At 46.3% G+C, this 27369-nt stretch overlaps 2 protein-coding genes across 3 annotated transcripts in view; one reads left to right on the forward strand and one right to left on the reverse strand.

Moving 5' to 3' along the window:
* Positions 1 to 27369, reverse strand: part of SLC35F3 (solute carrier family 35 member F3) — a 414885-nt gene that overhangs the window by 97005 nt on the left and 290511 nt on the right. The window contains exon 1 of one of the 2 annotated variants that reach the window (XM_024252548.2): positions 11843 to 12180. The exons of the other annotated variant lie outside the window; for it this stretch is intronic. Within the exon in view, the coding sequence (XP_024108316.1) occupies positions 11843 to 11918 (76 nt within the window). The 5' untranslated portion in view covers positions 11919 to 12180. Of the gene's footprint in view, positions 1 to 11842; positions 12181 to 27369 lie in introns of those variants that run through there. 2 annotated transcript variants of the gene reach the window in all.
* Positions 11098 to 12486, forward strand: LOC129060920 (uncharacterized). The gene is made up of 2 exons (XM_054561323.1): positions 11098 to 11549; positions 11881 to 12486. Exons 1-2 carry the CDS (start codon positions 11205 to 11207, stop codon positions 12346 to 12348), a joined length of 813 nt encoding a protein of 270 aa, XP_054417298.1. The 5' UTR covers positions 11098 to 11204; the 3' UTR covers positions 12349 to 12486.

A 27369-nucleotide genomic window follows, 5' to 3' on the forward strand; every position in this document is an offset into this window, starting at 1 on the left:
AAAATGGCCCTTTTGAACTTTCAAGAGACCAATAATGTTTCTTTTATGAGCTTCCTGAGAATAAGTGGACCCTTGTTGAGTCCTTTCTGAAAAAGTCTCCAGGGAGTTTACCCTTAGAAAGTGCTCAAGTCCTTTCTTTAGGGTAAGGGACCCAGAGCGGGGATCAAAGACCACCAGCTGGCTGGTGTGACCCAAGCCTTTCAAACGTAAAGGAGATAGAATTGCACAGGAAATGGGAGACGATGCCTTGCAACTGACATCTATTTCAGTAAGGTCTATAGAGTTATTTTATTTGTTTACAGCTTTATTGAGATATAATTCTCATACTATAAAATTCAATTAAGTACACAACTCAGTAAGTTTTAGCAAATTCGAATTGTGAAACCATTACCATAGTATCATTTTGGAACATTTCTATCATGCCGAAACAAGTTCTTGTGCCCATTTGAAGTTCTCCCTGTTCCCAGCCTCAACCCTAGGTAACCATGAATGTGTTTTCTGTCTCTATAATAATTTGCATATCGTGAACATTTCATATACATAAACAGACTTTCACATCTGACTTCTTTCATTTAACATCATGTCTTTGGGGTTTATCCATGTTGTAGCATTTGTCAGCAGTTCCTTCTTTTGATGCCTGAAGAGAATTCCATTGTATGGATACAACAAATTTGGCTTATCCATTCATCTATTGATGGACATGCAGACTGCTTCCAGTTTGGGGCTGCTGTGAAGAATGCTGCTATGAACATTCACCTGTAAATCTTTGTGTGGATATATATTTATTTCTCTTGGGTGGACTAGTTTTTAGGCCACTCATTCAGCAAATCTTAATTGACCACCTACTTTGTGGTACAAGGCAGGTACAACTTTTCCCTCATAGAGCTTGCTTAGTCCAAGTGGCAGTGCTTAAAGTACCCACATCTTAGAGGCGTAAGTGCATCTCATTGCATCCAAAGAGGACACAGTTGAGAGCTGCTCTGGAAACTAGAGTTCCACCTTCCCCCATCCCTCAAGCCCTGCCCCTTTTTCCTAGACTGCATGAAAGACAGGGTCTGATGAAAACTTTCCCATTTATTGATTACTGATGAGTACACCATCCCAGGACCTGGCCAACAAACCAAAAAGCTTTTGCAAAATGAGGAGCTTAGAAGAAAGCTTTTGTTTATGGCCATTTGCAAGTGTAACTTGTCTTCCAAACAATCCATTTCAGGCTTTGTTTATCTTTTCTACTCATTAAATACTTGCTCAGTGAATTTATGTGTGACATTATTTTTAGGCAGTGATGTAGAGGAAAGGGGAGGAGACTTGCAGAAAAGGCTTTCACACACATAAGGCCAACTACATGCCCCAAACATCCCAAAACAATTCGCACTTCACATGTCCCAACCCACTTGCCCTTGCCAGGTCATCCATATGGATTCCTGGACTTTGGGTCAGAAAACACTGCCACCATTCACACGTGGCCGAAGCCCCAGTCATGCTCCTGACTAGCATAGGTTCCAGGGAAAGAACAGAATCTATGGATAATTGGTTAGATGTTGACTGTGGGTAAAGGAAAAGGAGACAGTATAGAGAATTAAAGGGGCAAGTGATGGTTAGACACCCAATACATACACCACACTCTCTGCCAGTAGATGTTATATATCTTTTTATATCCATCATGATGGTGGAGAGCAGTAAGGTTATTTCTCCTTTGTATATTGGACAGCTGAGGTTCTGAGAGTTAATATCCCAAGGGTACAAATCAGTGAGCGGCTAAGGCACTGTTTTAACTTGCTTCTGTTTGACTCCAGAGCATCAACGGGAATACGGAATGTTCTCATTCCTCTCGTTCTCCCCTTTGAAAGTTGACCAAGGTGATGGTGCTGAACATCTCATTCAGAACTGCATGTCACTAAAGAGGGACTTCAGGTTTGCAGAGGACAGAAACACATTTGTAACATGGAAAAGACTGAGTGTGTATGGGACCCTGCACTAGGATTTGCTATTCTGGAAAGAGGGTGTTATGGACTGAGTGATTGTGTTCTTCCCAAATTCATGTGTTGAAGCCCTAACATCCAGTGTGGTTGTGTTTGGAGACAGGGCCTCTAAGAAAGTAATTAAAATTAAAGAGGCTGTGTGCAGTGGCTCACGCCTGTAATCCCAGAGGTTTGGGAGGCTGAGATAGTTGGATTGCTTGAGCCCAGGGGTTCAAGACCAGTGTTGGCAACATGGCAAAACTCCATCTCTACAAAAAAATACAAAAAATTAGCTGCTCATGGTGGTGCTTGCCTATAGTCCCAGCTACCTGGGAGGCTGAGGTGAGAGGATTGCCTGAGCCCAGAAAGTTGAGGCTGCAATGACCAGTGATTGCGCCACTGCACTCCAGCCTGGGCGTAGGAGTGAGACCCTGTCTTAAAAAAGAAACAAACAAACAAACAAACAAAAAACCGAAAAAGGTTAAATGAGGTCATAAGGATGGAATTCTAATCTGGTAGGATTAGTGTCCTTGTAAGAAGAGACACTAGGGAGTTTGTTTATTATCTCTTTCTCTCCATACACACATCAAGAGAAGGGGTCATGTGAGGACACAGAAGGTGGCCGTCTGCAAACCAAGAAGAGAGCCCTCCCCAGAAACTAAATTTGCCAGCACCTTGATTTCAGATTTCCAGCCTCCAGTACTGTGAGTAAAAATATGTCCTTTTTAAAAGCTAAGATATGTTGTTATGGCAGTGCTAGCTAATACAAGGGGTTACAGTAGAGAGTGTACTGTGCTTGAGAAGGTGTAAGGCATGGACCAAGAGCCACCACTCTGCAGAATGTGTATGACATGCTACAGATGGCAGAGTATTTATTTTGATAACCTGTTAGGAGAATAAATAACTTTATTGGATTAGAAATATTATATGCTATCTTATATTTGTTTGCCTCCTGTGAATTGCTTGAATCTTTGTTGTAAAGTCATTTCTGGAGGCAGTGTGTAGAGCTAGGAGAAAACATGAGAGTTGTGAAGTTGTGTTTAAAAACAAAATTAGTGTTTTGCACTGGGAAATTATTCCTCTGGTCAGGATAAAGAACCAGGAGGTGAACAAAAGTTGCTTTTTGGGGTTGGAATGGGGTGGTGGAGGCTTCTTTGAGATGTGTCTGATCTACTCTGAAGCAGTCTGAGAGCTGGTAAGAGTCAGGTCTTGATCCAGCTCACTTTTCCCACCCATCATCACCATCTCAGTAATCAGATATCTAAATCGGCATTTCTACCTCACTTCCATTTCCTTAGAGGTTCCTGAATAACTCTCAAAGGTCTGAATAATTTCATGCAGTGGATTTAAGACAGTCCTGGAATGTACTCAGCCTAAGGTGAATCATGACTCTCAAGAAACTGACAGGGTATGGGTAAGCCTTAAATAATACTGTTTGTGCCCTGGGGTGAGTCAATACCTCCTCTTGGGAGGAAGCAGAGCACTATGTTTTAATACTTGGTCTGAAAGCATCTGAACTTGAGGGCATCAGTTTTAATCCATATGCACTGCTAGTTATGGCTTGTGCAGCCTCCTGGAATTTCACCATTTTCTGTGGCCTGGGCACATGATGCCTCCATATACACCAGCTGGGAAACCTGGTGATGTTTTGATGCTGCTAATGACCTGCACACAAAACCCAGACAAATATGCATACTCCTCTTTGCTGGTGTTTTTCCTCATCAGATTGTTAGCATCTCCAGATTCTTTGGCTTCTATGTGGACTGAAATTTGGCTGTTGCAATGCAAAGGATGAACCACAGTTTTACAGGAGGGCAGGTTATATGCAGGACAGTACCTCCAGGCAAAGACACTGCCCTCTCCTGCAACCTGAGGGCTCTTGAGGAAGAGGGGCATGCTGGAGCCTTCTCCTGTGGAGTGGCCGGCCCACCAGACTCACCATGGCAGTGCTGGGCAGCTATGGGGGGATGGGGGAGTATGGCGTCTCTGGTCTTCTAATCAGAAGAGGTGTGGGTTTTGGTTGGATGGAGTGTTAGATGAAAATGAGCAGAACAGAGCAAAATTAAAACACTGTTTTCTCAAATATAACTCCAGTTCTCAGCAGTCATTGTGCATCAACAAGGCAGGACTAAACTTGCTTGGTCAAGGACCAAGGTGGGGTTGGTCTTAAGGTATTAAACATGACCTCTCAGGCTTAATCTCCTACCCAAGGACAGACATTCTGAACCAACAATGGGTGACATGGCTCAGCTCATTCCCGGGCATTGAGATTTAACACAGAAACACAGGGACTGGGACCAGCACCAGACAAAGCTTGGAAGATGCACAGCTTCTCTTTGGCATCTTTCTGTACCTCTTTTTATGCCATCTCATCATCTGGGGTTCCATCTCATGGAGCAAGTTGTAATCATGTAGCTAGTCTTTCCATCCCCTGCTCAAATACCAAAATCTACTCTCAGAAAGAGCACCTGTTTGCATGCACACATATGCTCACATACATGCACATGCTAGATTCCTTATTGTTCCTGGTCTCAATTCCTCAAAGCTCTGCTCTCTGACTATAGCTAATGAAGAGTTTTAATCAGATAAACCAATCTCTGCTAATGATTAAGCTACTTAGTAGACTCTTAGAATGTTCCTGCCTAAAAAGACAATGGAAGATCTGTTATAATCCTCTTTCTTTGCAGCAGGAGAAGCCCAGGCTGCAAGAGGCCAGGCGACATGTCCAATATATTAATTAGCTAATGGAGGAGCAGAAAACGACACTTGAATGTCCTGACACCTCATCCAGTGTTCTTCCCTCCAGTCCCTTCTCCTGAGCTACACGATGTCTTAACCAATGGAAATGTATTATGCGCCAAAAAGGCTTTTAAGAATTAAATCTCCTCTTGGATGTCCCAATAGGGCTGTTCTGAACCCTTTCCCACCTCTTCAAGTCTTCAGTCCCCATCCATCATTTGCGGCAAACGACGACACTTCCTACATTACAAAGAAGATCAAAGTCACCAGCACAGCTCTGTTAGCTTCCCTCTTCTGCATCTTCATGATTCTTGTCTTTGCCCATTAAGCTTTCTCTGCTCCTTTTCAAAGCCGATCATTCCCTTTCTCTGTCTTGTGCTTCCTCCCCTGGTATGCTGCCTCCTCTAGGCCACTGTTGCATTAATTGTTGCATCAATCATCTTTCTTTTGGGGCAACCTCAGACCTGCCGTGGAATCAGCCTGGCTCTCTCAAAAGTTATCTCCCTCCCCCTTAAGACAGTATAGCTTCTCAAACCTCCCTCACTGTCAAACACTTCAACCAAGTATCCAGTAATGCCCCCACCCACCCTTGCAAACCAGCTCCCGCTTAAAACTGTTTCCACAAAATCACCCTCTCTTGGTTGCATCTGACATATCACTCTCTCTCTTTCTTCTCCGTTTTCTTCTGGTTGTCTCCATACTATCTGAGTTCTCTGGTCTGGCCGGTCAAACTTCTCTCCTGCCTCCCTTATGTCCTAAATGTGCATGGTCACCAGGATTCTGTGCTTGCCCATTTATTACCATATCACCTGATTGGTTCCTCAGGCTTCACCACCTCTTTCTGCCAACTCCCTACCTGCTACATACCTGTGTTTGCAGGCATTGGCCTCAAACTCAACTTTTCTAAATGTGACTCCCCCACCTCTCCCTCCCAGATGAGTTTCCCTTCCTATCTTCACTGTTACTGCTAATGGCATCTCCATTCCCAGAATTGTTCAGGCATAATCTTCAAAGCCATATTTCATGGCTCTTTTCAGCCTTCCTACTTCACACTCTCACCACAGCCTGTTGATTCCTCCTCTAGTCTGTCCTTGTCCTTGCTATCAGATGGTACAGTGGTTAGGACGTGGGCATACCACATGGCAGTTGTCTCAAAGAGTGGGTTACCTGATCACCCTGCAATCCAAGTCCTCACTGCACAGTGCGAGTTATGTTAGGAGCTACTGCAGAGGCATGTTGTGAGGACTAAATGAGGCAACCCAGGTCAAGGGCTCATGGCAAGGAGGAAGCAAATGTTACTACCACGGTTATTACCATGAACTCATGTGTGGACTGCTGCTGTCACTCCCCAACATGTCTCCTTGTCACCATTGGATACTTTCCAGCAGGGTTTAAAAAATTTTTTGCTATACCTTCAATATGACACACACATACATGCATGTACACATGAGCACACACACACATGCCCCTGAAATGAAAGCGTCTTGGAGCCACTCTGACTCTTACTACATTTGATAGACAGTGGCAGTTTTTATTCTATTCTAATTCCTTTAATAAGAAATACTTATTGCAACTAATGAAAGAGATTTCATAACCCAGTTTGAACACCACTGCTGCCCATGACGGTCTCTTTTCTCAGTTTCAGATGGTGTTTTCTTCTTTTCTCTGGCTCCCCCGTTTCAATCCTCTCTTCTGAGTCCAGCATTCAGGATGCCTCAGCATCTGCCCATGGTCTAGCTTAACCTTCCCTCCTCCTGCTTCTTCTGATCACTACGCTCTGGCCCAGTAGACTGCCTGCTGGTCTCCCAGCGCCACCCTCTCCTAGCTCTGCGCCTTTGTCTGTGGCTCCCTCTGTCAGGAAATGCTGTGTTCTCACCTCCCACCTCTGACAGCCCAGGGCAGAGGCAAACTCCTCTACCATGCTGTCCTGACCGTGCTTCCAGGAAAAGCAGTTCCAATAAATGTTTAGGCCGTCACCTGGAGTGTGGTGACAAGAAGAATTCTGAGGCCACATCCAGGATCAGCAGGAAAGAGTATCCTGTCAGATTAGGTTATTTTGGCAAAGAAGGGGGTAATGATGGCAAGCAAGAGTGCTGCGCAGGGGCCATCTGCGTCCCAGCCAGAACTGAGTTCACCCTCAGCTGAAATGCAGCATTTACTTTATACTTCTTCCATAGAATCAAAAACATTACATTTCAGCATGTATTCTTTATTGGTGTGCCTTTCTGACATTCCTCACTTGATTGGAAGCTCTGTTGGATCAAGGATTATGTTTCACTCCTCTTAGAATCCTCTTGCATATATTAGGTAAAATATTTGATCACTACATGAATGACTTTTGCCACTGAAGTTTCAGACCTAGGGCTAGCCAACTAGGGAAATATTTTGGGTTGGGGGAAACTCTTTGGCAGTATACTTCTCAAGAATCCTCTTGGACTGGGCCAGCATCCTGGGTCTTCATATACTATTAATTGAGCATTCCAGGATAACTGTCTTATCCTGTTGACAGGAACAAGGTAGTCAGACCTACTCTGGGGGCAGCTGAGATCACCCAACGCTCCCAAAGGAGAGGCACTAAGAATATGGCACACAGCCATGGGGCCTGTGAATCCCCCATGGGGGTCCCAACCACTGAATTATATTAGTTATATTACAGTGGGAGCCTTTTTTTTTTATTTTTTGAGCTGGAGTCTCTCTATGTCACCAGGTCACCAGGCTGGCGTGCAGTGGCACTATCTGGGCTCACTGCAACTTCCGCCTCCTGGGTTCAAGTGATTCTTCTGCCTCAGCCTCCCAAGTAGCTGGGACTGCAGGTGCACGCCACCACGTCCAGCTAATTTTTGCATTTTTAGTAGTGACAGGGTTTCACCATGTTGGCTAGGATGGTCTTGCTCTCTTGACCTCATGATCCACCCATCTCGGCCTCCCAAACTGCTGGAATTACATACAATGGGAGCTTTAGGGAGCATTTAGTGAGCATCTACAAAGTGCCATGAGCTGATACAATTCTCTCTCCTACTCAAATGAAATGCAGTTGTGCAAAGGTCTTGCAACATTTGCAGCCACGTAGATATAGATTTGAAGCCTGGGATCCTTGCTTTCTAATTACAGTTCCTTCTGTGAATGAGTTTTCTGAGCCTCAGTTTCCTTATCTATAAAGTGGGATAACAATACTTACCTTCGCTTAGGGAAAAAATAGAGATAATGGAACAATCTCTCCTAGCATAGTACCTGCAATATAGTAGGCATTCATTAGCAAAAACTATTATTTGAGTATTAAGAGCAAGATGTCATCACCCCTCCTTTCCTAGGATGGAACTGATTCCTGGAGAGCTTTATTCATTAGCCAGAAATCACTCACCTAGTGTGACAGCTGGATAGACCCATTCCATCTAATTCCAAAGCCCTCACCCTTTCCACAACACTACTTGCTGCAGGCCTCTTGGGGGAATTCATTGTACTGTTCTCAATGATTAATCCCTATTGAATGTAATTTCACTGAACATGAATGAGCTGATTGTGAGTAGAGATGATCCTAGTAAACACTAGTCTATTAGAGATGTCCTACTGATCAATGCTCTGCTTCTGAAAGGAAAGCCAAGCAAAGGATCTGTGAAAACAAGGTATGCTTTTAGACATGACAGATGCCATCAATCTCGCCAGAACGCACTTTTCAAGCCTTAACCCCTATCTAAGGCCCAGCCCCACTTTCCTCATGCTTCTGGGCTGAGCCCAAGCATCTGTGTTCTCTCTGCCTGAAATTGCCTCTCCTCCCCTCTGCACCAACAAGCTTTCTCATATCCCCCCAGCCTCAGTTGCTATGCCTCATAAGGCCTCCTCCTCAGGAAGGCCTCCTCCTCAGGAAGGCCCCCTCCTTAGAATGGCTCCTTCTTAGAAAGGCCTGTTCCTCAGGAATATCTCCTCAGAAAGGCCTCTTCCTGAGGAAGGCTTCCTTCTTAGATGGCCTCTTCCTCAAAAAGGTCTTTTTGTTAGAATGGCCTCCTCATCAGAGACCTTTCTGAGGAGGCCTCCCCAGGAAGGCCTTCTCCTTAGAAGCCCTCCTTCTCAGAAAAGCCTCCTTTCCTTAGGAATATCTTCTCCTCAGAAAGGCCTCTTCTTAGAAAGGCCTCCTTCTCAGAAAGGCCTCCCCCTCAGAAAGGCTTCCTCTGTAGAAACCCTCCTCCTCATGAAGGCCTCCTCCTCAGGAACACCTCCTCAGATTGCTCAACTCTCAGTGTCCCTGTGACACCGTGCTTTTCAGTTCAATACCAGAACTTACTACTTTGTATTTGATAATTTATCTATCTATCTATATGTCTCTTCCCCTCTAGACTAAAACGTCCTTAAGAGAATGAACTAGAATTGTTCCTTTTTGCCTTTCCAGGGCCTTGCTAAATGGTCACAGGACACAGAGTAGGGTTGGATGAAGTATTTGGTGAGTAAATGAAGTCATCTTGCCCATCTCCCTGTGTTTGAGTTTAACCAAGCTTTGCCTTTTCTATTTTGGTTTTATATGTACCACATGCTGGTGCCTTCTTGCCTCCCCTTAGATGACACACTCTGCAAGCTAATAAATATTCCTTGCTGGCTGCATTCCCTCCCTGTAGCCTGTCTGCCATCCATACAGAAACACCCACAGCATGGGGACCACCTTGCCCTGTGCCTTCAAGTTAAAACAAAATGATTCAACACTTCCAAAACCGGCACATAAGATGCAAATGGCTTCCAAAAAATAGACCAAAAGCCAAACTGAATAAAAACACCAAGGAAAAAAACCAGGCAGAGAGAAAGAGCTATATGTGAGCCAGGCATACCAAGGGCAGGTTTTATCAGGCCCTGATGGGCAGACTTTTCAGTCAAAATGCAACTGGGGGCTTGCTAGGCATTTTCAGCTACCTCTACCTTATTGCATTTCCTCACAGCCTGCTGAAGTAGGTTGTTCCTTCTCTTTTACATTTGAGGAAACTGAGGCTGCATTCATGATTTACACAAATCCAACTGGAAAAGGGGCAGAGCCCAGTCTTGATCCTCAATCGGACCGTTTCTTAGTTCACAATACATTTCCATTATCCACAGGCATTTATGAGGAAATGCTAGTTCCAAAGCCAAGCCCATGGTGAGGCAGTTGCTGGCGTTAGTATGTGCAGGAGACTCAAAGCTCTTTTGGCAGCAGCCCTAAGGGATTTTTTTGGGGGGTTGGTGGTTAGTGGGAGATAATTCTCATTTTCATTCCCTGAAGGCAACCTCCAGGCTTGGCTATAGGGAAGTACCTGTGCCTCGCTTGCCACTCACTGCCTCCTGCAGCACCTCTGAGGCCACAGCACCCAGTTCAGGTAGCCCCACCATCCGCGTCCTGCCCCACTTTCAGTGCAGTTCAAACCTGTCCTGCCCAAGGTGGGCTGGGAGTTTCCCAGGGACACCCCTGCTGCTGGAGAGCAGAACCAATCTGTCCTACTAGCAGGTAGGAGTGGCGCAGCTTCCCATGAGGACCCTATGAGTGAGCAGACACTCACTCCCTGCTTCCCTCAGAGAAATAAATGGCCAATCCTTCCCTCCCCAACTCACACATACATGTGGGCAATGTCTGGGAGTAGGCTTAGAAATACAAACACCCCTGAAGAGGTAGCACTTGCACTAAACTCAGGTGTAGATGGCTGATATCAAGTCATTCCTGAGGCTGGGATGGAGGAGAGAAGAAGACAGCCACAAGAGGAAAAAAACCCAACCTCCTAAAGATAGAAAATGATGAGAAATAGGTAAGTAGTTGCAGTTCAGTGCAAACTGATGTTCTGAAAAAAAAAGCATGAGCTTTGGATCGGACAGCCCAGGATTCCATTCCTGCTTCACCACCTACCAACTGTGGGTCTACGACACGTTAACCCACCTTGCTGGGCCTCACAGTGCTCCTCGGTAGGATGGGGGTCATAGTACTAGGGCAGCTGCAGGCAGGCCTGTGTGGACAGTTGAGCTTGGGATATACAATTACCAAGCCAGCCTCTGTCTTGTCCTTGCTGGTTCTGAAATTTATTGTAATAAACAAGAAGTCACGAGTGGGAAGCAGGGTCCACAGTAGCCTAGAGAAGTCCAGGCTTCCCGGGAAGGGCAGAAGCCAGGCTCTGTCCGAGCCCATGGCTGCCCCTCATTCACCGCTGGTGCTCATGGGCTCTGTTAGCTCAGCACAAGCGAAAGCCTAGAAGGGAGCTCCTGGGACCCAGGGGATGGTCTGTCTGCCTCACCTGGCCAAGGTGGCTTGCTCCTGGCAGAGGGAGTTAGTCATTCCACCTCTGCCTCCTGGGAGGAGGAGTTAAGAACTGGGACTGGCCCTCTGCCCCCTTCTCCATTGGAAAGCAAGGCCCCTTAGGCCAGCAGAAGCCAGTTGTGTCTGAGGAAGCTCTCCTCGGTGGGCTGCTTCTTCCCCTGTCCTCTCGCTCACATTTCCTGGGTGGGAGCAGTTCCAGGCAGAAAGGACAACACGGGGAGGAGGACACCTTCTGGGGGCCTCTCATGGCCCTTCTGATCCCTCTCCAGGGCCTGGGAAAGAGCCTGTTTACAGACTGGTGCTGGCTCTTCACTCACCTGTGCGCCCCGCCCATTCCCCAAGAGCAGGGCAGTCAGTTGGCTGGTGGCCGGAAAGGCTTCGGAACACGCAGGAGAGACGTCTCCTTAGCCCACTGCAGCCCTCTGCCGCCTCTACCAACCGCGGGCAGCACCTTTGGTCGGCCTGGGGGTGAGGCACAGAGCTCCACATCCAGGCAACTCAAGTGTGTGTGTGGTGAGGGGACACTGGGAGCGGCTGGACGACCCCCTCCTGCCGAACAGACAAGAGCCCCAGGACAAACTGGGATGGAGGTGAGGGTGCAGCTGCTGCCAGATGCGCTGGGTGCTGCCCAGGAAGGAGAGGGTTGGGGAGCCGGGTGCTCGCTCGCCGCAGCAGCTCACTCCTGCTCGCCAGGGAGCTCAGGGCAGCCCCCGAAGCTGCCAGGTCCCCCCACGCAGGCGGCGGCGCTCTGCACTGCGGAGCCGCGTCCTGGGGGAGCAGCACCCCCAGCCCCGGCGCCTCGCAGCCAGGCAGCCCCCCTCAGGGTGGCAGCATTCCCCGGCTAGGGTGCAGGGACTCCCGGGGCGAAGCGGCCTCGCATTACCTTCCACTTTGGTGAGGGTCAGGACCGGACTGTTACAGGCGCTGAGCGGGGCCACCCGGGCCGAGTGCTTCTTCATGATGAGCCGGCCGCCTGCAGGAGCGCTGCCGCTGATCGCCTACATCCTGGGGCCGGCTGGAGCGCGTCTCTCCCGGGCCCGTGGCCGACGCGACCCTCTGCCGCCGGGGAGCACCAGCGGCTCGCCCCTCTCAGTCCCGGCCTCCCCGGCTGCCAGCCGGGCTCCGGTCGCCGCGTTGCTCACTGCGGCGGCCGCCCTGCAGCGCACATCCTCCCCGGCCGCGCAGCCACTCCACACACACGCGCGCACAGCCTCCTACTTGGAGGTTGCTGCAAACTCCAACGTCACGTACAAGTGCACTCCCTGCTCCCACCCCGCAGCTCACCTGCTCCGCCCTCCTGCCCGGGACGCCCAGCCCCGCAGCCCTCATCCCTCTCAGCCAGGTCCTGACTGCAGCCTCTGGCCACCACCTCTCCGAGGAGCCATTTAAAAGGACCAGCGCCTGCGGAGGGGAGACCCTGAGAACTTAAGCCTCAGAGTTGCACAAGTTTAAAAAGGGAAGTGCTTGATTGGATTGAGAGTTGACTCTTCAGTGTGCGGAAGTCCTGAATTATTTCACAGGGAGAGTTAGAAAAAAGCAAAGCTTCCCAAGGCTGCCATTCACTTCTTGAGTCTAGAGGCACATGATCTTGTCTGGCCCCGTGGACAGCTGTTTTTTCGCGGGGTGGAGTGGGGGGTGGTTCAAACACCACAGACGCAAAACAGCCACAAGAAAACAAAGGCTTGAAGTGATTTCTGCTCCCACCCCACTGCCTCAGTCTGGAGATCCAAACTCACCTGGGTAGCAGGAAAGCTCCTTTTCTGCCCAGCTCCCAGGTTCTCGCTTCAGCTGCACGTCTGACATTTGCCTCTGCAGGCACCGGCTTCACTGCTGTCACTCAGACAACTGTAAGCTACTGGTTGATAGTGCTCATTAAAAAGCTATGATATATACCTATTGCATCACTTGCCAGCACAATCCCTGAGTGACCACTGAGTCCGGAGGGGCATTTATCCTATGACAGTGCATCATCAGAGGTGTCCTGCCATCATCCCTGCAGGTAGGACACACAGGGCTCATGCAGCCCCATAACTCCCAGGGCCTTGTGTTCATCTCCTTTACAGATGCCCGGCCATCAGTTTGGGTCCCAGCCTCAAGGATCAGTTGAGATTCAAGGTGGGTTTTGTTATTATTGTTGGTTAGGTCTTTGCCCAGAATTTCAGAACCTTCAATACTACCTCGTTTCCTGTCTCAAAGTTAAAATTTCATTGTATTATGTCATTCAAGTCCCCACAAGGGTAGCTCTGTGGAGTGGTACAGGGGAGAGTGAAACTCAAGCAATAGGGTTTCCTAGCTCAGCACCTACCAGATGTTTCTGGTGACATCCACCTGCAACCCCCAGCTCTCTGGCAGAAGTGGCTCCTAGGAGTTGCTCTTGTTGGATTCTTGTTATTAATTGCCCTCTTGAACAGCTGTCATGAATGGAATGGCTCTGATCTCCAAAAGGCCAGGGCTTCTCAGGGTTGCTTCTCCACCACTACAGCCAAGGAAAAGGTATATAGGGTCCCTGCAGAGCCCTCTAGTGGTACCCCTCCACATTATATGCCTCTTACAGGAAACCTTCCAAGACTCCTAGTGATGATACTACAATAAGCCAATAAGCCATTTCCTTCTTCGGAAAATTTAAACTCAAATAAGCTTACAGCAAAATAATTACATATTGTATATTAAAGAGGATATTTTTACTACAAAATAATACTTCTATGTGTTTCATCAAGTTCATCAATAACATTTATTATATATAGTAACTAAAACAAATATCACATAATAATTGCACACGTTTTTGAGCACATGCTATGTATTATTTATGTTAACTGTTTTACATAAATAATTTCATTTCCTACTCTCAAAAGCTCTGTAAGATTGTTGTTATCTCGTTTCATAGATGGGGAAACTGAGGCTGAGAGGATAATGTCACAGGTCACAGATGGAGTAACTGGCCAAGTGGGGATTTAAATCCAACTGTGAACTATTCAAAAGCCCGAACTTATAACCACTACGTTATTCTCTTACATGTTAGATATATAAGATGCAAAAATTCCTCATAGCTACTCCAAGTCAGCTGAGAGACACGTGTCAAGTTTGAATGTGGTTTTGATATATGATACATGATTTCACCATGCCTGAGCATCTGTACACTCCTGGGGAAACTGGTTTATACTTGTGCTGATGTGGGTCTCCTCCAGCACTTCACATTGGCCTCTATACACATGTGCTACTGAGCAAGTCACAATGACAAGCTGTATTAGTCTGTTTTCACCCTGCTGATAAAGAAATACCCGAGACTGGGAAGAAAAAGAGGTTTAATGGACCTATATTTCCATGTGGCTGGGGAGGCCTCACAATCATGGTGGAAGGCAAGGAGGAGCAAGCCACATCTTACATGGATGGCAGCAGGCAAAGAGAGTGCTTGTGCAGGGAAACTCCCCCTTATAGAATCATCAGATCTCGTGAAACTTATTCACTATCATGAGAGCAGCATGGGAAAGACCTGCCCCCATGATTCAATTACCTCCCAGTGGGTGCCTCCCACAATATATGGGAATTCAAGATGAGATTTGGGTGGGGACACTGCCAAACCATATCATTCTACCCCTGGCCCCTCCCAAATCTCATATCATCATATTTCACAACCAATATTGCCTTCCCATCTATCCCCCAAAGTCTTAATTCATTTCAGCATTAACTCAAAAGTCCACAGTCCAAAGCCTCATCTGAGACAAGGGAAGTCCCTTCCACCTATGAGCCTGTAAAATCAAAAGCAAGTTAGTTACTTCCTGGATACAATGGGGGTACAGGCATTGGGTAAATACAGCTGTTCAAAATGGGAGGAATTGGCCAAAATGAAGTGGCTACAGGCCTCATGCAAGTCCAAAATCTAGCAGGGCAGTTGAATCTTAAAGCTTTGAAATGCTCTCCTTTGACTCCATGTCTCACATCTGGGTCACGCCAATGTAAGAGGGGGGTTCCCATGTTCTTGGGCAGCTCTGCCTCTGTGGCTTTGCAGGGTACAGCCTCCCTCCCAGCTGCTTTCATGGGCTGGTGTTGAGTGTCTGTGGCTTTTCCAGGCACAGAGTGCAAGCTGTCTGTGGATCTACCATTCTGGGGTCTGGAGGACAGTGGCCCTCTTCTCATAGCTCCACTGGGCAGTGCCCCAGTAGGGACTCTGTGTGTGGGCTCTGACCCCAAATTTCGCTTTGCACTGACCTAGTAGAGGTTCTCTATGAGGGTCCCACCCCTGCAGCAAACTTCTGTCTGGGCATCTAGGTGTTTTCATAATCCTCTGAAATCTAGGTAAAGGTTCCCAAACCCCAATCCTTGACTTCTCTGCACTTGCAGGCTCAACACCACATGGAAATTGCCAAGGCCTGGGGTTTACACCTCCTGAAGCAACAGCCCAAGCTCTATGTTGGCCCCTTTCAGCTACTGCTGGAGCAGCTCGGATGCAGGGCACAAAGTCCCTAGGCTGCACACAGAATGGGGACCCCCGGCCTGGCCCAGGAAACCATCTTTTCCTCCTAGGCTTCCAGGCCTGTGATGGAAGGGGCTGTTGTGAAGACCTCTGTCATGTCCTGGAGACATTTTCCCCATTGTCTTGGTGATTAACATTCAGCTCCTTGTTACATATGCAAATTTCTGCAGTTGGCTTGAATTTCTCCCCGGAAAATGGGATTTTCCTTTCTATTGCATTGAGGCTGCAAATTTTCTATTGCATCAGGCTGCAAATTTTCCAAACTTTTATGCTCTGCTTCCCTTTTAAAACTGAATGCCTTTAACAGCACCCAAGTCACCTGTTGAATGCTTTGCTGCTTAGAAATTTCTTCTGCCAGATAACCTAAATCATCTCTCTCAAGTTCAGTTTCACAAATCTCTAGGGCAGGGGCAAAATGCCAAGAGTCACCTTTGCTCCAGTTCCCAACAAGTTCCTAATCTCCATCTGAGACCACCTCAGCTTGGACTTCATTGTCCATATCGCTATCAGCATTTTGGGCAAAGCCATTCAACAAGTCTCTAGGAAGTTCCAAACTTTCCCACATTTTCTCATCTTCTTCTGAGCCCTCCAAACTGTCCCAACCTCTGCCTATTGCCCAGTTTCAAAGTCACTTCCATATTCTCGGGTATCTTCTCAGCAATGCCTCACTTTACTGGTATCAATTTACTATATTAGCCCGTCTTCATGCTGCTGATAAAGACATACCCAAGACTGGGAAGAAAAAGAGGTTTAATGTATTTATATTTCCATGTAGCTGGGGAGGCCTCACAATCATGCTGGAAGGCAAGGAGCAGCAAGTCATGTCTTATGTGGATGGCAGCAGGCAAAGAGAGAGCTTGTGCAGGGAAACTCTCCATTATAGAACCATCATTTTTCATGAGACTTACTCACTGTCATGCGAACAGCATGGGAAAGACCTGCCCCTATGATTCAATTACCTCCCAGTGGGTCCCTCCCACAACACATGGAAATTCAAGATGAGATTTTGGTGGGGACACAGCCAAACCGTATCATAAGTGCTCAATAAATATTTGTCTGTTTTTAAAATATCTACTTTCTGTTTAATGCAATGTTGTGTACAGAGTCAAATAGTTAACAAATATTGTTAAAGATCACTAAATCCTTTTTTGTCACATGTAGCTTACCCCAGGAGTTTTTGATATTTGGGAGGTCATCACCTCCTCATGTCTGTTAACTTCTGCTTACTGAAGAGGAGTTACTAATTGCCATCTCAACTTCTTCCCTTTAATTTTAAGCACTCCATGCTGTTTCTATTTTTCATTTTCCATACTCAATCCTGTCAGTCCTATGTGCTCTGTCTGCTCTGTTGTGTTTCAACAGCTGCCCCACCCTATCTTGCTACCCCTCAAAAAACCAAACTTCCCATACTCCTTTTCAAATCAGGAGTTTTCTGTCTGCTTGACCATATGAGTATGGATATTCCTTAAGTGAACACTTCTTTTTGGGAGTGGGATGTGGTGGGAATGCCTATTTAAAAACTCACATAAACAAAATTATCCAGGAAGCTAATGGTGTACTGGTGTATAAGCATGCACTACTGTTTTGAGAATTCCAACAATTTAAAGCTTCACTGGAGCTTTTTTTATTATGGCCTAACTGGAGTTAGGCCATAATAACCTATTCTAGGATGCTTAGAAAATTGCCCAAGCCCCACTTAAAAACTCAAATCTCACAAAAACTCAAATCTCACATTCCGAAAAAAAAGTGTTAATAATTCTTCCAACAAACAGAGCTGAGACCCCTGACATATCAATGGCAACAATACTGTATAAATAATATCCAGACAAAAGGATGGGTCATTTGACCTCTGACCCCTATTCCTCTTTTGAGGGTGTTAGCATGAGATAATATCTGGATGAGATCATTGGGCACCTATCTGTCTTGACTTTAGTATTACAGGAGGTGAGAAAAGGAACTGGGCTGATTTTTTCAGCTTTTACTCATTAAATAGGTCTTCCTTGTCATCTTCTAAGAATGTACTGTGCAACAGTTTGCTCATCAAAGCCAAGGATCTCCTCAGCAATGTGTAATAGTGTCTATTCTGATAGAAGCCTGTTCTTTATCACTAGCCCCACTCTCTTGTTTGTTTTTCATTGATATGGCTGGGAATTGGATGGGTATTTAATGACAATTTATGGTAGTCTGGTATGGCAGACTTACAAAGAGTGACTGGGTTTTGTGATCTCAGTAGAGGTCTGGATACTGAAGTGGGTGTGCTGGGTAGATATAGAAGCGAACAGATGCAGAGCTCACACGCCAGGAGTGTAAGTTTTATACTCCCTGCCTCCTCCCAACTCCTCACATGCAAACCACAGCGAAAGGCAGTAAAAAAGGAGTCGTAGATAAGAAAGGAGTCAAAGTGCCCAGTTTCTCTGACCACCCAGGGGCTGTATTGAAATTGTGACCCTCAGGGTGAGGACCCAGCCATGGCCCTTTAGAATGAGAAAGCAGACAGGCCTGGGCTGATCATCAGGAAGAGGGTAGCTATGTTGGGCCCACCTGATTCCTCAGATTCTGGAGGTTTGTTACTCTTCTTCCTGGTACAGAATTCCAGCCTGGGTTGTACAAATAGCCTCTTGTTGCCCTACTTGGACTGGTTCACATGTATGCCATCCACAGGGGCCTCTGGTCTATTCACTCCCATGCAGGGGTATGTAAATATCTATGGTCCCACTTTATGATTCCAATAAGGCATCAATCCATTTGCTAGAGTTAAGTGATACTTATGATTCCCTTGAGACCGACCAACAGAGCACGGAAAATGCCTTAAAGTATAGCCAACATCTTGAGTTTGAACTCCAGCTCTTCCAGGAAGAAGCAGCCAACCTTGAGTGGTCACCAAGTCTCCTCTGGCCTCAGTTTCCTGATATGGGCCTGAAAGAATTCGACACCTTTGGCAGTTTTCCAGCTGTATATTTTTCTTTTCTTTTTTCTTTTATAAAAGAGACAGGATCTTGCTCTGTTGCCCAGACTGGGGTGCCATGATGTGATCACAGCTCACGGCAGCCTTGAACTCCTAGGCTCAAGCAATCTTTCCACCTAAGCCTCCTGAGCAGCTAGGACTACAGGTGTGCACCATCACACCTGACTAATTTTTAAAAATTATTTCTTTTGTAGAGATGTGAGCTTACTATGTTGCCCAGGCTTGTCTCAAACTCCTGGTCTCAAGCAATCCCCCTACCTTGGACTCTCAAAGCACTAGGATTATAGGCATGACCACCATGCCCAGCCCAAACTGTTTCTTGGTCTCTGCAAAGCAACTCTACTTTTATTTGTTGGGGTCCTATGTTAGATTTGGTTTATAAAAGAGATGTCATGGCTAAAAGAAAGTTCAGAAAACCATCAACTAGATAATCTCCTAGGTCTTGTTAGCCTTTAAAGTTTGGGGTATATGAAATTATTGTCCTAGGTATTACAATCGTCACTGCCTACAAAGATATTAACAATTATCTTTCATGTCTCCAGTTAATTAAATCGATTCTTGAGGAGGAAGGAAGGAAAGAAGAAAAGAGGAAGGAGGGAGGGAGGGAGGCAGAGAGGGAGGAAGGAAGAAGAAAGGAAGGAGGGAAGGAAGGAAATAAAAAAAGAGGAAGGAGGCAGGGAGAAAGGAAGAAGGAGGGAGGAAGGAAGGAGGGAGGAGGAAAAATACTGTTAAAATTATATACATGTAAGTTATGTGAAGACCTTTACTTAATGTGTTCAGAATAAATTCATAAATGTTAAATCCAGCTATGGTTTTCAATAGTCAGAAAACAGACCACTTTAATTAATTAACTCTGAAATATCAACACCGTTTAATAGTCCTTCACTGCATTAAATAGTGAGAATAACAAACTATTTTTATGGTTACCAGCGTTTAAAAATAATCACTTAAAGTGGACCCAGATGTGGAATTTCACCCCAGTACATCAGTCCACAGTATTCAGAAGCCTTCTGAGTGGGGCAAGCACTGGCGTGTCCAACAGGAGAGAGAGAAAGCCTAATGATATGGCCAAGTAATGGACTCCCATGCACTGGGCAGCTCTTTTCCCTCACCTGGCAGGGATCATTGACATCCTTTTCAATAACTCCACGTGCAAGGGCAGGAAAACAAAAACCTCACATGTCTCTTTTCTTCCCCAGGCAGCAACATGCCTCAGTACAACAAACTCAGAACTACTAGGGTCCCATGAACCTTTCTCCTCTTTCTCTAGGGAGGAACACCAAGGCTGAGTAACTTCAGCTGGGAACAGGACATTGAGAGGTAAGACCACTGGGCTTCCAGACACATCCCCTGGCCCCTCTGGACTCTCTCAGGGTGACACACAGCAGCTGACCCTGTGGTGATGCTGGAGTCCAGAGTCAGGATCACGACGACTAAAGCAGAGGCATGGAGACGGGGGCAGGGTGTCTGCCTGCTTCCTTTGTGAATCCAAGTCAGGGCCTGTCCTGTGCTCAGCGGTGGACACTAGATGGTGGCTTCTGGAGAAGTGCACCATGGCACAGTGGAAGCTGAGCAGGGCACCACCCTCGCAGCGGCACTGCTGGGAGGGAGCTCCTGGGTTGGACCCCTAGGGGAGAGTGGGGCTTCCTTTCCTGGGACCTTCCAGAGGTCAGCTGGGTGGCCAACACAGGGAGTGGGGGTGTCGGGGGACTAACACAGTGTCTAGCACACAGTAGGTACTCAAGAAATGATACTCCCTTCCCATTGGGAAGTGGTCATGCCAGCTTCCAGAAACTTCTTCCAATAGTGTGAATCAGTACAGAAAGGGGGCACTGCTTATACATGGTTTTACTTGGGCAAGCTATTCCATCTCTCCATGCTCAGCCAGATGTCTCATCTCGAAAATGGAGATAATAATAGTATCTGCCTTATTTGGCTGTGAAGATTAAAAGAATTAATATATGTAAAGTGGTTATAATAGTACCTGGCAAATAGTAAGAATCAATATACATCAGTCTTTATTTTCAGTATCTTACATAATGGAAAGGGTCATCTCTGATTTGGTGCCTAAAACAGTATATGGCTCATATAGTAGGTGTTCCAAGTGAGAAGAAGGAAAAAAGGAGGGAGCAAAGAAATGAGGGTGTGAAGGAAAAAAGGAAGGAGGCGGGAGGGAGGGAGGAAAGACGGAAGAAAGGAAGGAGGGAAGGAAGGAAATAAAGAAAAAACAGGAAGGAGTCGGGGAGAAAGGAAGAAGGAGGGAGGAAGGAAGAAAGGAGGGAGGGGAAAGGAAGGAAAGAAGAAAAGAGGAAAGAGGGAGGGAGGGAGGCAGGAAGGAAAGAAGAAGGAGGAGGGAGAGAGGGAGGGAGGAAGGATGGAGGGAGGGAGGAAGAAGGAAGGAAAGAAGAAAAGAGGAAGGAGGGAGGGAGGAAGGAGGGAGGGAGACAGGAAGGAGGGAGGGAGGAAGGAAGGAGGAAAGAGGGAGGAGGAAGGGAGGAAAGAAGAAAAGAGGAAAGAGGGAGCGGGGAAGGAAGGGAGGAAGGATGGAAGAAAGAAAGGAGGGAAGGAAGGAAATAAAGAAAAAAGAGGAAGGAGTCAGGGAGAAAGGAAGAAGGAGGGAGGAAGGAAGGAAGGAGGGAGGAGGAAAGAAGGAAAGAAGAAAAGAAGAAGGAGGGAGGGAGGAAAGAGGGAGAGAGGAAGGAGGGAGGGAGGAAGGAAGGAGGAGAGAGGGAGGAGGAAGAGAGGAAAGAAGAAAGGAAGGAGGGAGGGAGTGGGGAAGGAAGGAGGAGGAGGGAGAGAGGGAGGGAGGAAGGAAGGAGGGAGGGAGGAAGGAAGAAGGAAGGAAGGAAAGAAAGAAGAAAAGAGGAAGGAGGGAGGAGGGAGGGAGGAAGGAAGGACGGAGGGAGGAAGGAAGGAGGGAGGGAGGAAGAAAGAAGGAAGGAAGGAGGAAGGAGGGAGGGAGGAAGAAAGAAGGAAGGAAGGAGGAAGGAGGGAGGGAGAAAGGAAGGAGGGAGGGAGGAAGGAAGGATGGAAGTAAAAAAGGTAAAGGATGGAGGCAGTCTATTAACAGGACCTGGAATTCCAGAATCTTCTAGAATTGCCTGCTTTATTCCACATGTTCCTTTGCCGCCTGCATGGCACCAGGAGTGATGAAGCCACGGTGGCTCCCCTCTGCTCAGGTCTCTGTGTCTCTCTCCCTGGCTTGATCTCAGAGGAAGCTTTTTTTGGAGACCAGGGCACTGGACTCAAGGTGAGGAGGGAGATCAGATGCCATTTAGTTCGGAAATAGCTGCCTGCTTGTGTTCCGGATGACTCATCGACCACAGCTGGCCTCCAGTCAGATTCCTCTGTGGAGTGGGAACTAGAATACTGACCTAAATCGGATCCTTGTCAACGCCAGGAGACAGCTCCCTTGGCTGGTGTCTGTTTCCAAGGGTGAATCAAGGGGATTGGCCCTCAGGCTGGGCTTGAGTCGGAGGAAGACGTCCGGATTTGGGAACGATGTTGCTGCGGCTCCACTCCTTAGTTATTCCTGAGCACAGGCTGGCCGGGACCTGCAGGCAAGGTCTTGTTCAATGAGGTGCTCGGAGGCTCAACGTTGGGCAGACCCAGTTTCAGAAGTCCTGATCTCTGAGATAGGGCTCGCCTGCGCACTGCGAAGCCCTTTGCCTCTCTCCAAAGGCAGCCATCATGTTCTGGCTTGCTTTGAAGTTATTTGTATACTTGCTACAGCTTCCTGCTGGGCTGCCAACTCTCCACGGTAGGGACCTTGGTAGTAAACAGGGTATCAATAATCATTGTTGAGTGAACGAATGCGTGGAAAGTCACTAGGGCAGAAAGAAGCAGGACTTTTCCAGGGGTCAAGGTGGGCATGTCTTTGGATGCAGGCAATGTGAGCCCTGGAAATAGCCCCCCAGGAAATAGCTCCCCTTGGAAATAGTCCCCCCCCGCCCCCAGGAACCAGGAAAGTCCTGCCATTACTCAAAGGAGCCCCGCACAGTGAGAACCCTTTGGGTGCCGGCTGCCTCTGGGCACCCTGCTCCTCACAGAGTCCCTCATCCTCCGCCGGCTTCTTTTCTGCTACCTGAGAAACTGGCTCTCCTCCCCGACTGCGTGCTTAGGCCAGTGGATCTAGGAAATAACCAGGCCCTCTTAATGCCTGACCCAGCTCTGCCGCTCCACTCATCATATAAACACCAGATGCCTGCAAAGATTACAAAAACTCTGCAGTGTTTTCCATGTAGGAGTGGTGCAGTGGGTTTATGGAGTGTCACACAGAGAGGTGCTGAAAAGTACTTGTCACATCTCCCTGCCTCTCCGCATTTCCTAGCTCCCCCAGCTGCCACGTGCCCCTCATCCCTATAACATCCTCACCACCAGCAAGTCCTCCCTCCCCACACCCTCCTCCTCATCCACAGCATGTCCTCAGCAGCAGGTCCTTCCTCCCAACATAGCTTTCTTCTCCTCCTTCCTCTACACGGACCCCTCACCCACCACCCCCTGCACCCCCAGGTCCCCTGGTCATCTCAGGCAAGAGGAGCCTCTTGGGGAGTGTCTTCTGCTATCTGCTCAGGCAGGGGGAGGCCCCTGGATTTCTGGCTCCTAAAACCCTCCTCCTTGCTCTGTTTACTTTCCTGAGGGCTTGGTGCTGGCTTACTTTGCCTCTAGTGAGGAATTTTCTTCTGGATATTGGTGCATGCTTCTCTCCATCTATCTCAAAGAACAACTCGCTCATAGCACTGGGTTTGACTCTTGGCCGAGTTTCTTTTATTGGAAGCCCTCAGGCCTTTCTCTAGGCTTCCAGCTGTTTCTGCCCTTCAGACTGGCTTCAGAGAAAGGTCAGAGTCCTAATGGAGTCCAGCAAGCCTAGATTCTCCAAGTGGGAGGGAGTTCAAGTACAACTCCAGCATTCCTGGTGCTAGCTGTTCTCAGGCATGGTCTCTGTTTTGAGATGGAGTCTCACTGTGTTGCCCAGGCTGGAGTGCAGTGGCGCGATCTCAGCTCACTGCAACCTCTGCCTCTCAGGTTCAAGCAATTTTGAGCATTGTCTCTTGGGCTACCGCCTCACTGAAAGAAGCCATTCTGTTCCTGGCGCTGTTTCTGCTTAGTAACCATGAAGGTGAGCTGTGATCAGTAATACTCCCCAAAGGCAGGACATGCTGAGATCATTACCTCAGAGTGTGGTCCATCCAAGTCCACTAGAACTGTCCTGGGAACTCACTGAATGGGAGTGAAAATTTTGCACATCACAGATTGCCAAATGACCCTATTGGCCAAAAAAAATAAAAGTGCTCCAAAGAAATAATTGTGCCTTTCCACCAATAAGCACTGAGAGTGGCTCTTTCTCCCTTGTTTTTCACATATTTGTTGGCTTACACTGGGCATTTAGAGTCAGTTGTATTCATAAGAAATTGCACTAGTCACCAGAAGAGTAGCTGCAGGAAAAAGGGAGAGAGATGTTCCAAAATTTAATCAGATTTGGGCAACACACCTTGCTTTTTGCAAAAGCAAGCAAACAACCCAAAATCCTGCTTAAGGCAAAAAGCCTGTTCCTTGCTGTGAAGCAGAAAGAGAAGGCCCTGCCAAAGCTGGATGAAAGCAAAAAGAGATGAGGTGTAGAGGTGTGTCCTGCTCCTGATTGAGCCACTGTGAGTCATGCCTTTTCCCAAAGATGGATTTGTTAGTGTACAGCAAAAAGTCAGCTAAATCCCCAATAATTCCCTAGAGTTCCCGGCAGGGTTTGGAGGGCTAAATGTATACATGGTTTGTTCCTAAAATTATCTAGTTGGTGCCACAGTGTTTCTGGCTGTGGATTCCTAAACTGCCTTCTAACAGATAGCTCCTTAGGCATTAGGACAAAGGTGAGCTCCTCAGGGCTCCACGGGTGCATGTGAGGTGAAGCTTTAGGGTCATCATAATTGTGACCAGCCCAGAGTCCTTGGCAGGGGAATCACACTGGGTTTGTGTATGTCAGAGTGTATCAACAAGATAATAATGTTGTAGCTTGATGGGAACCTTTCAATATGATTAGTCCAAATTTGTTTTTGGGTTTTTGTCAATCTTTGTTTTGCTTTTAAGATGATTATCTTTAGAAATTCCATGTACTGCTGATGAGAATAAAAACTGATATATCTGTTTAGAAGGTTGATAATTGATATCAAAGTTCTGGCCTCTTATTCACTGTTTCTATTTTTAAATTTTTTTTTTCTAAAAAATAATCTGATGTGAATATAGATACGCTACAAAGATATTCATCCAAGTTTTATTGCTATTAATACACTGGAAATAACCTAAATGTTCATCAGAGGGAAATGGGAAATAAAGTATGGTGTATTTACACAAAAGAATATAAGACAGCTAAGAAAATAAGTTATTCAATAACACAGGGAAAATGCTAGAGAGGAAAAAAGGCATGCATCTGACAGCCCACATAATCCTTATGCATACTACATATTCCCTCATGTAGATCATATCACTCAACATATATGTGTATGTATGTTATCTACATATTATCTATACCTAGCTCATATATATTCAGAAAAAAATTGAATAAACTTCCACTTTTTAAAAGTTTTCATGTTTTCTAACTACCATAAGTAACAACGAGTCATTCTTTCCTTGAGACTTCTCTGACAGAGAAGGTTGTCTACTTTTAATTTAAAATTCAGTTCACTGGGGGATTGGGTTGAAGCCATTCTTTTTTTTTTTTTTTTTGAGATGGAGTCTTGCTCTGTCACCAGGCTGGAGTGCAGTGGCATGATCTCGGCTCACCACAACCTCTGCCACCCAGGTTCAAGCGATTCTCCTGCCTCAGCCTCCCGAGAAGCTGGGATTACAGGCACATGCCAGCACACCTGGCTAATTTTTCTATTTTTAGTAGAGACAGGGTTTCACCATGTTGGTCAGGCTGGTCTCGAACTCCTGACCTCATGATCCTTCCACCTTGGCTTCCCAAAGTGCTGGGATTACAAGCATGAGCCCTTGCGCCCAGCCAAAACCATTATTGATGCTTAAGAATAGTTTAAGGGGGCTAAAAAATGAGTCTCTTATAAACAGGTACAAATGAGAATAAAAATGGGAAACATCTTCATGAACTAGAATGTGTAAGAGAAGAAGGAAACTTTTTTCACTTTTAAAATATTTTGACAATTTCTGTTTTTTAAAATGTAAAACTCTTTTAAGTCTGTGCTTTTAATGTCATTGTCCCTTTGTCTTTTTATATTTATTAAAGCATCAAAAGTAAATGATCACTCCCATTTTCCATATTTTAAATATTTTGTTTTCTCACATCCTTTTTATTTTTTCTTGCAATATAAATTTTTAGAACATGCTGGTAATGAAACATGGAGAAAGGAGAAGGCGAGAGATGCTTTTAATAACAGTATTGGTTTTCTCCAACCATTCCTTCAGGAATGAAGGAATCCATAGCTAGAGCTCTGAGCTAGGGAGAGTCATTGGTTGCTCTTCCACCCAGCTGCAGCTCTCTATTGGTGTTTTAGCAAGGAGCAGTTAGTTCCCTTTTCTTCCTGCTGCTTCTTTAGGATGCTTCTGTCTTTGCTCCAGCCTCATTGCAGCCTTTCCTAGCCCTCTCCCCAATCTCTTCATTTCAGCTGATGTAAGGTTTTTTACTTTTCCTTTGAGTATGTGTGAGTGAAGAGGCTATTGTATTGTTATCTGTCTTAGACAGGAGCACAGGCCATCTCCTCACATCCTGGCCAATCTCTGTGGTGCCCTGGCACCTTGGAATGGCAGCTGCCTGAAATGCCGAGGGCTCCCGCCCATGAAGGAGGCTTATGCTGTGGCACAGTGGCGGGAAAAACAGCAAAACAGCCCCTCAACGCATTGCTTTCATCCCTTTCAGCATGTCATTCACAGGCATCAGCTTCAGGGCACACTGGTTAGAAATTATTATTTAGATACGGTGTTTACACATGGTTTTGTAGTTTCCCATTACATGTTGTTTATCAATATAAATACGTCTTGGTGTAAATTTATTTGGCTTTGATATGTTAAAGTTCAAATGAACAAACTATGACACAATTCAAGACCTCCCCCTTGTCTCTTGACTTTTTTTCTTTGCCACTGTTTAAAACATGCCCCTGTGCATTTGCACACACCTTTCTTAAAAAAGGGTTTATTTTATTTTATTTCTATTTCCCACCCCCACTGCCCGACAGGCCCTAGTATGTGTTGTTCTGCACCACGTGTCCATGTGTTCTCATCATTCAGTTCCGACTTATAAGTGAAACATGTGGTGTTTGGTTTTCTGTTCCTGCATCAGTTTGCTGAGGATAATGGCTTCCAACTCCATCTATGTCCCTGCAAAGGATGTGATCTTTTTCCTTTTTATAGCTTGTTCCTTTTATACTATATGCATAGTATTCCACGGTGTATATGTACTATATTTTCTTTATTCAGTCTAGGATTGATGGGCATTTAGGTTGATTCCATGTCTTTGCTTTTGCATTTGCACACACCTTAACTCCTTCTTTTTTTTTTTTGAGAAGGAGTCTAGCTCTGTAGCCCAGGCTGGAGTGCAGTGGCGCAGTCTCGGCTCACTACAAGCTCCGCCTCCTGTTAACCCCTTCTTTAAACCACTGCTTTTTGTAAAACTACAAAGATGGAAAAAAACCACACCCAAAACCAAAAACATCATCAGCAGAAAATTATCAGGCATCAACCCATTCAAGTCTTGTATTTCACTCCTGGGGGTGGGGACCGTCCTCAGAAGAGCTCTCTGCAGAGCTGAATTTGTGGGAAATACTCATAGGAGAAGCTCACTGATTTTTATTTTAACTTTGATTGCTTATTTAAAGTGAGTGGGCATTAAATGCTCTATTGATAGCAGGATTCTAATTTGGGATTTGTAGCAACCTAATACATCATCTAAGATATGAAGGATGTTTGTAACTTGAAAATCTGTCTCTGGCAGTGTCGTTCTCAAAATTTAAGGCACATGTAACCATGGTACCTA

The sequence above is a fragment of the Pongo abelii genome, chromosome 1 (genome assembly GCF_028885655.2).
Source record: "Pongo abelii isolate AG06213 chromosome 1, NHGRI_mPonAbe1-v2.0_pri, whole genome shotgun sequence".
Lineage (NCBI taxonomy): Eukaryota > Metazoa > Chordata > Mammalia > Primates > Hominidae > Pongo > Pongo abelii.

Coding starts and splice junctions, on each gene's coding strand:
- LOC129060920 (XM_054561323.1), top strand. CDS start 11,205: ATGGCCCTTCTGATCCCTCTCCAGGGCCTGGGAAAGAGCCTGTTTACA. Junction 11,550..11,880: donor CAGGACAAACTGGGATGGAG/GTGAGGGTGCAG, acceptor GGACTGTTACAG/GCGCTGAGCGGGGCCACCCG.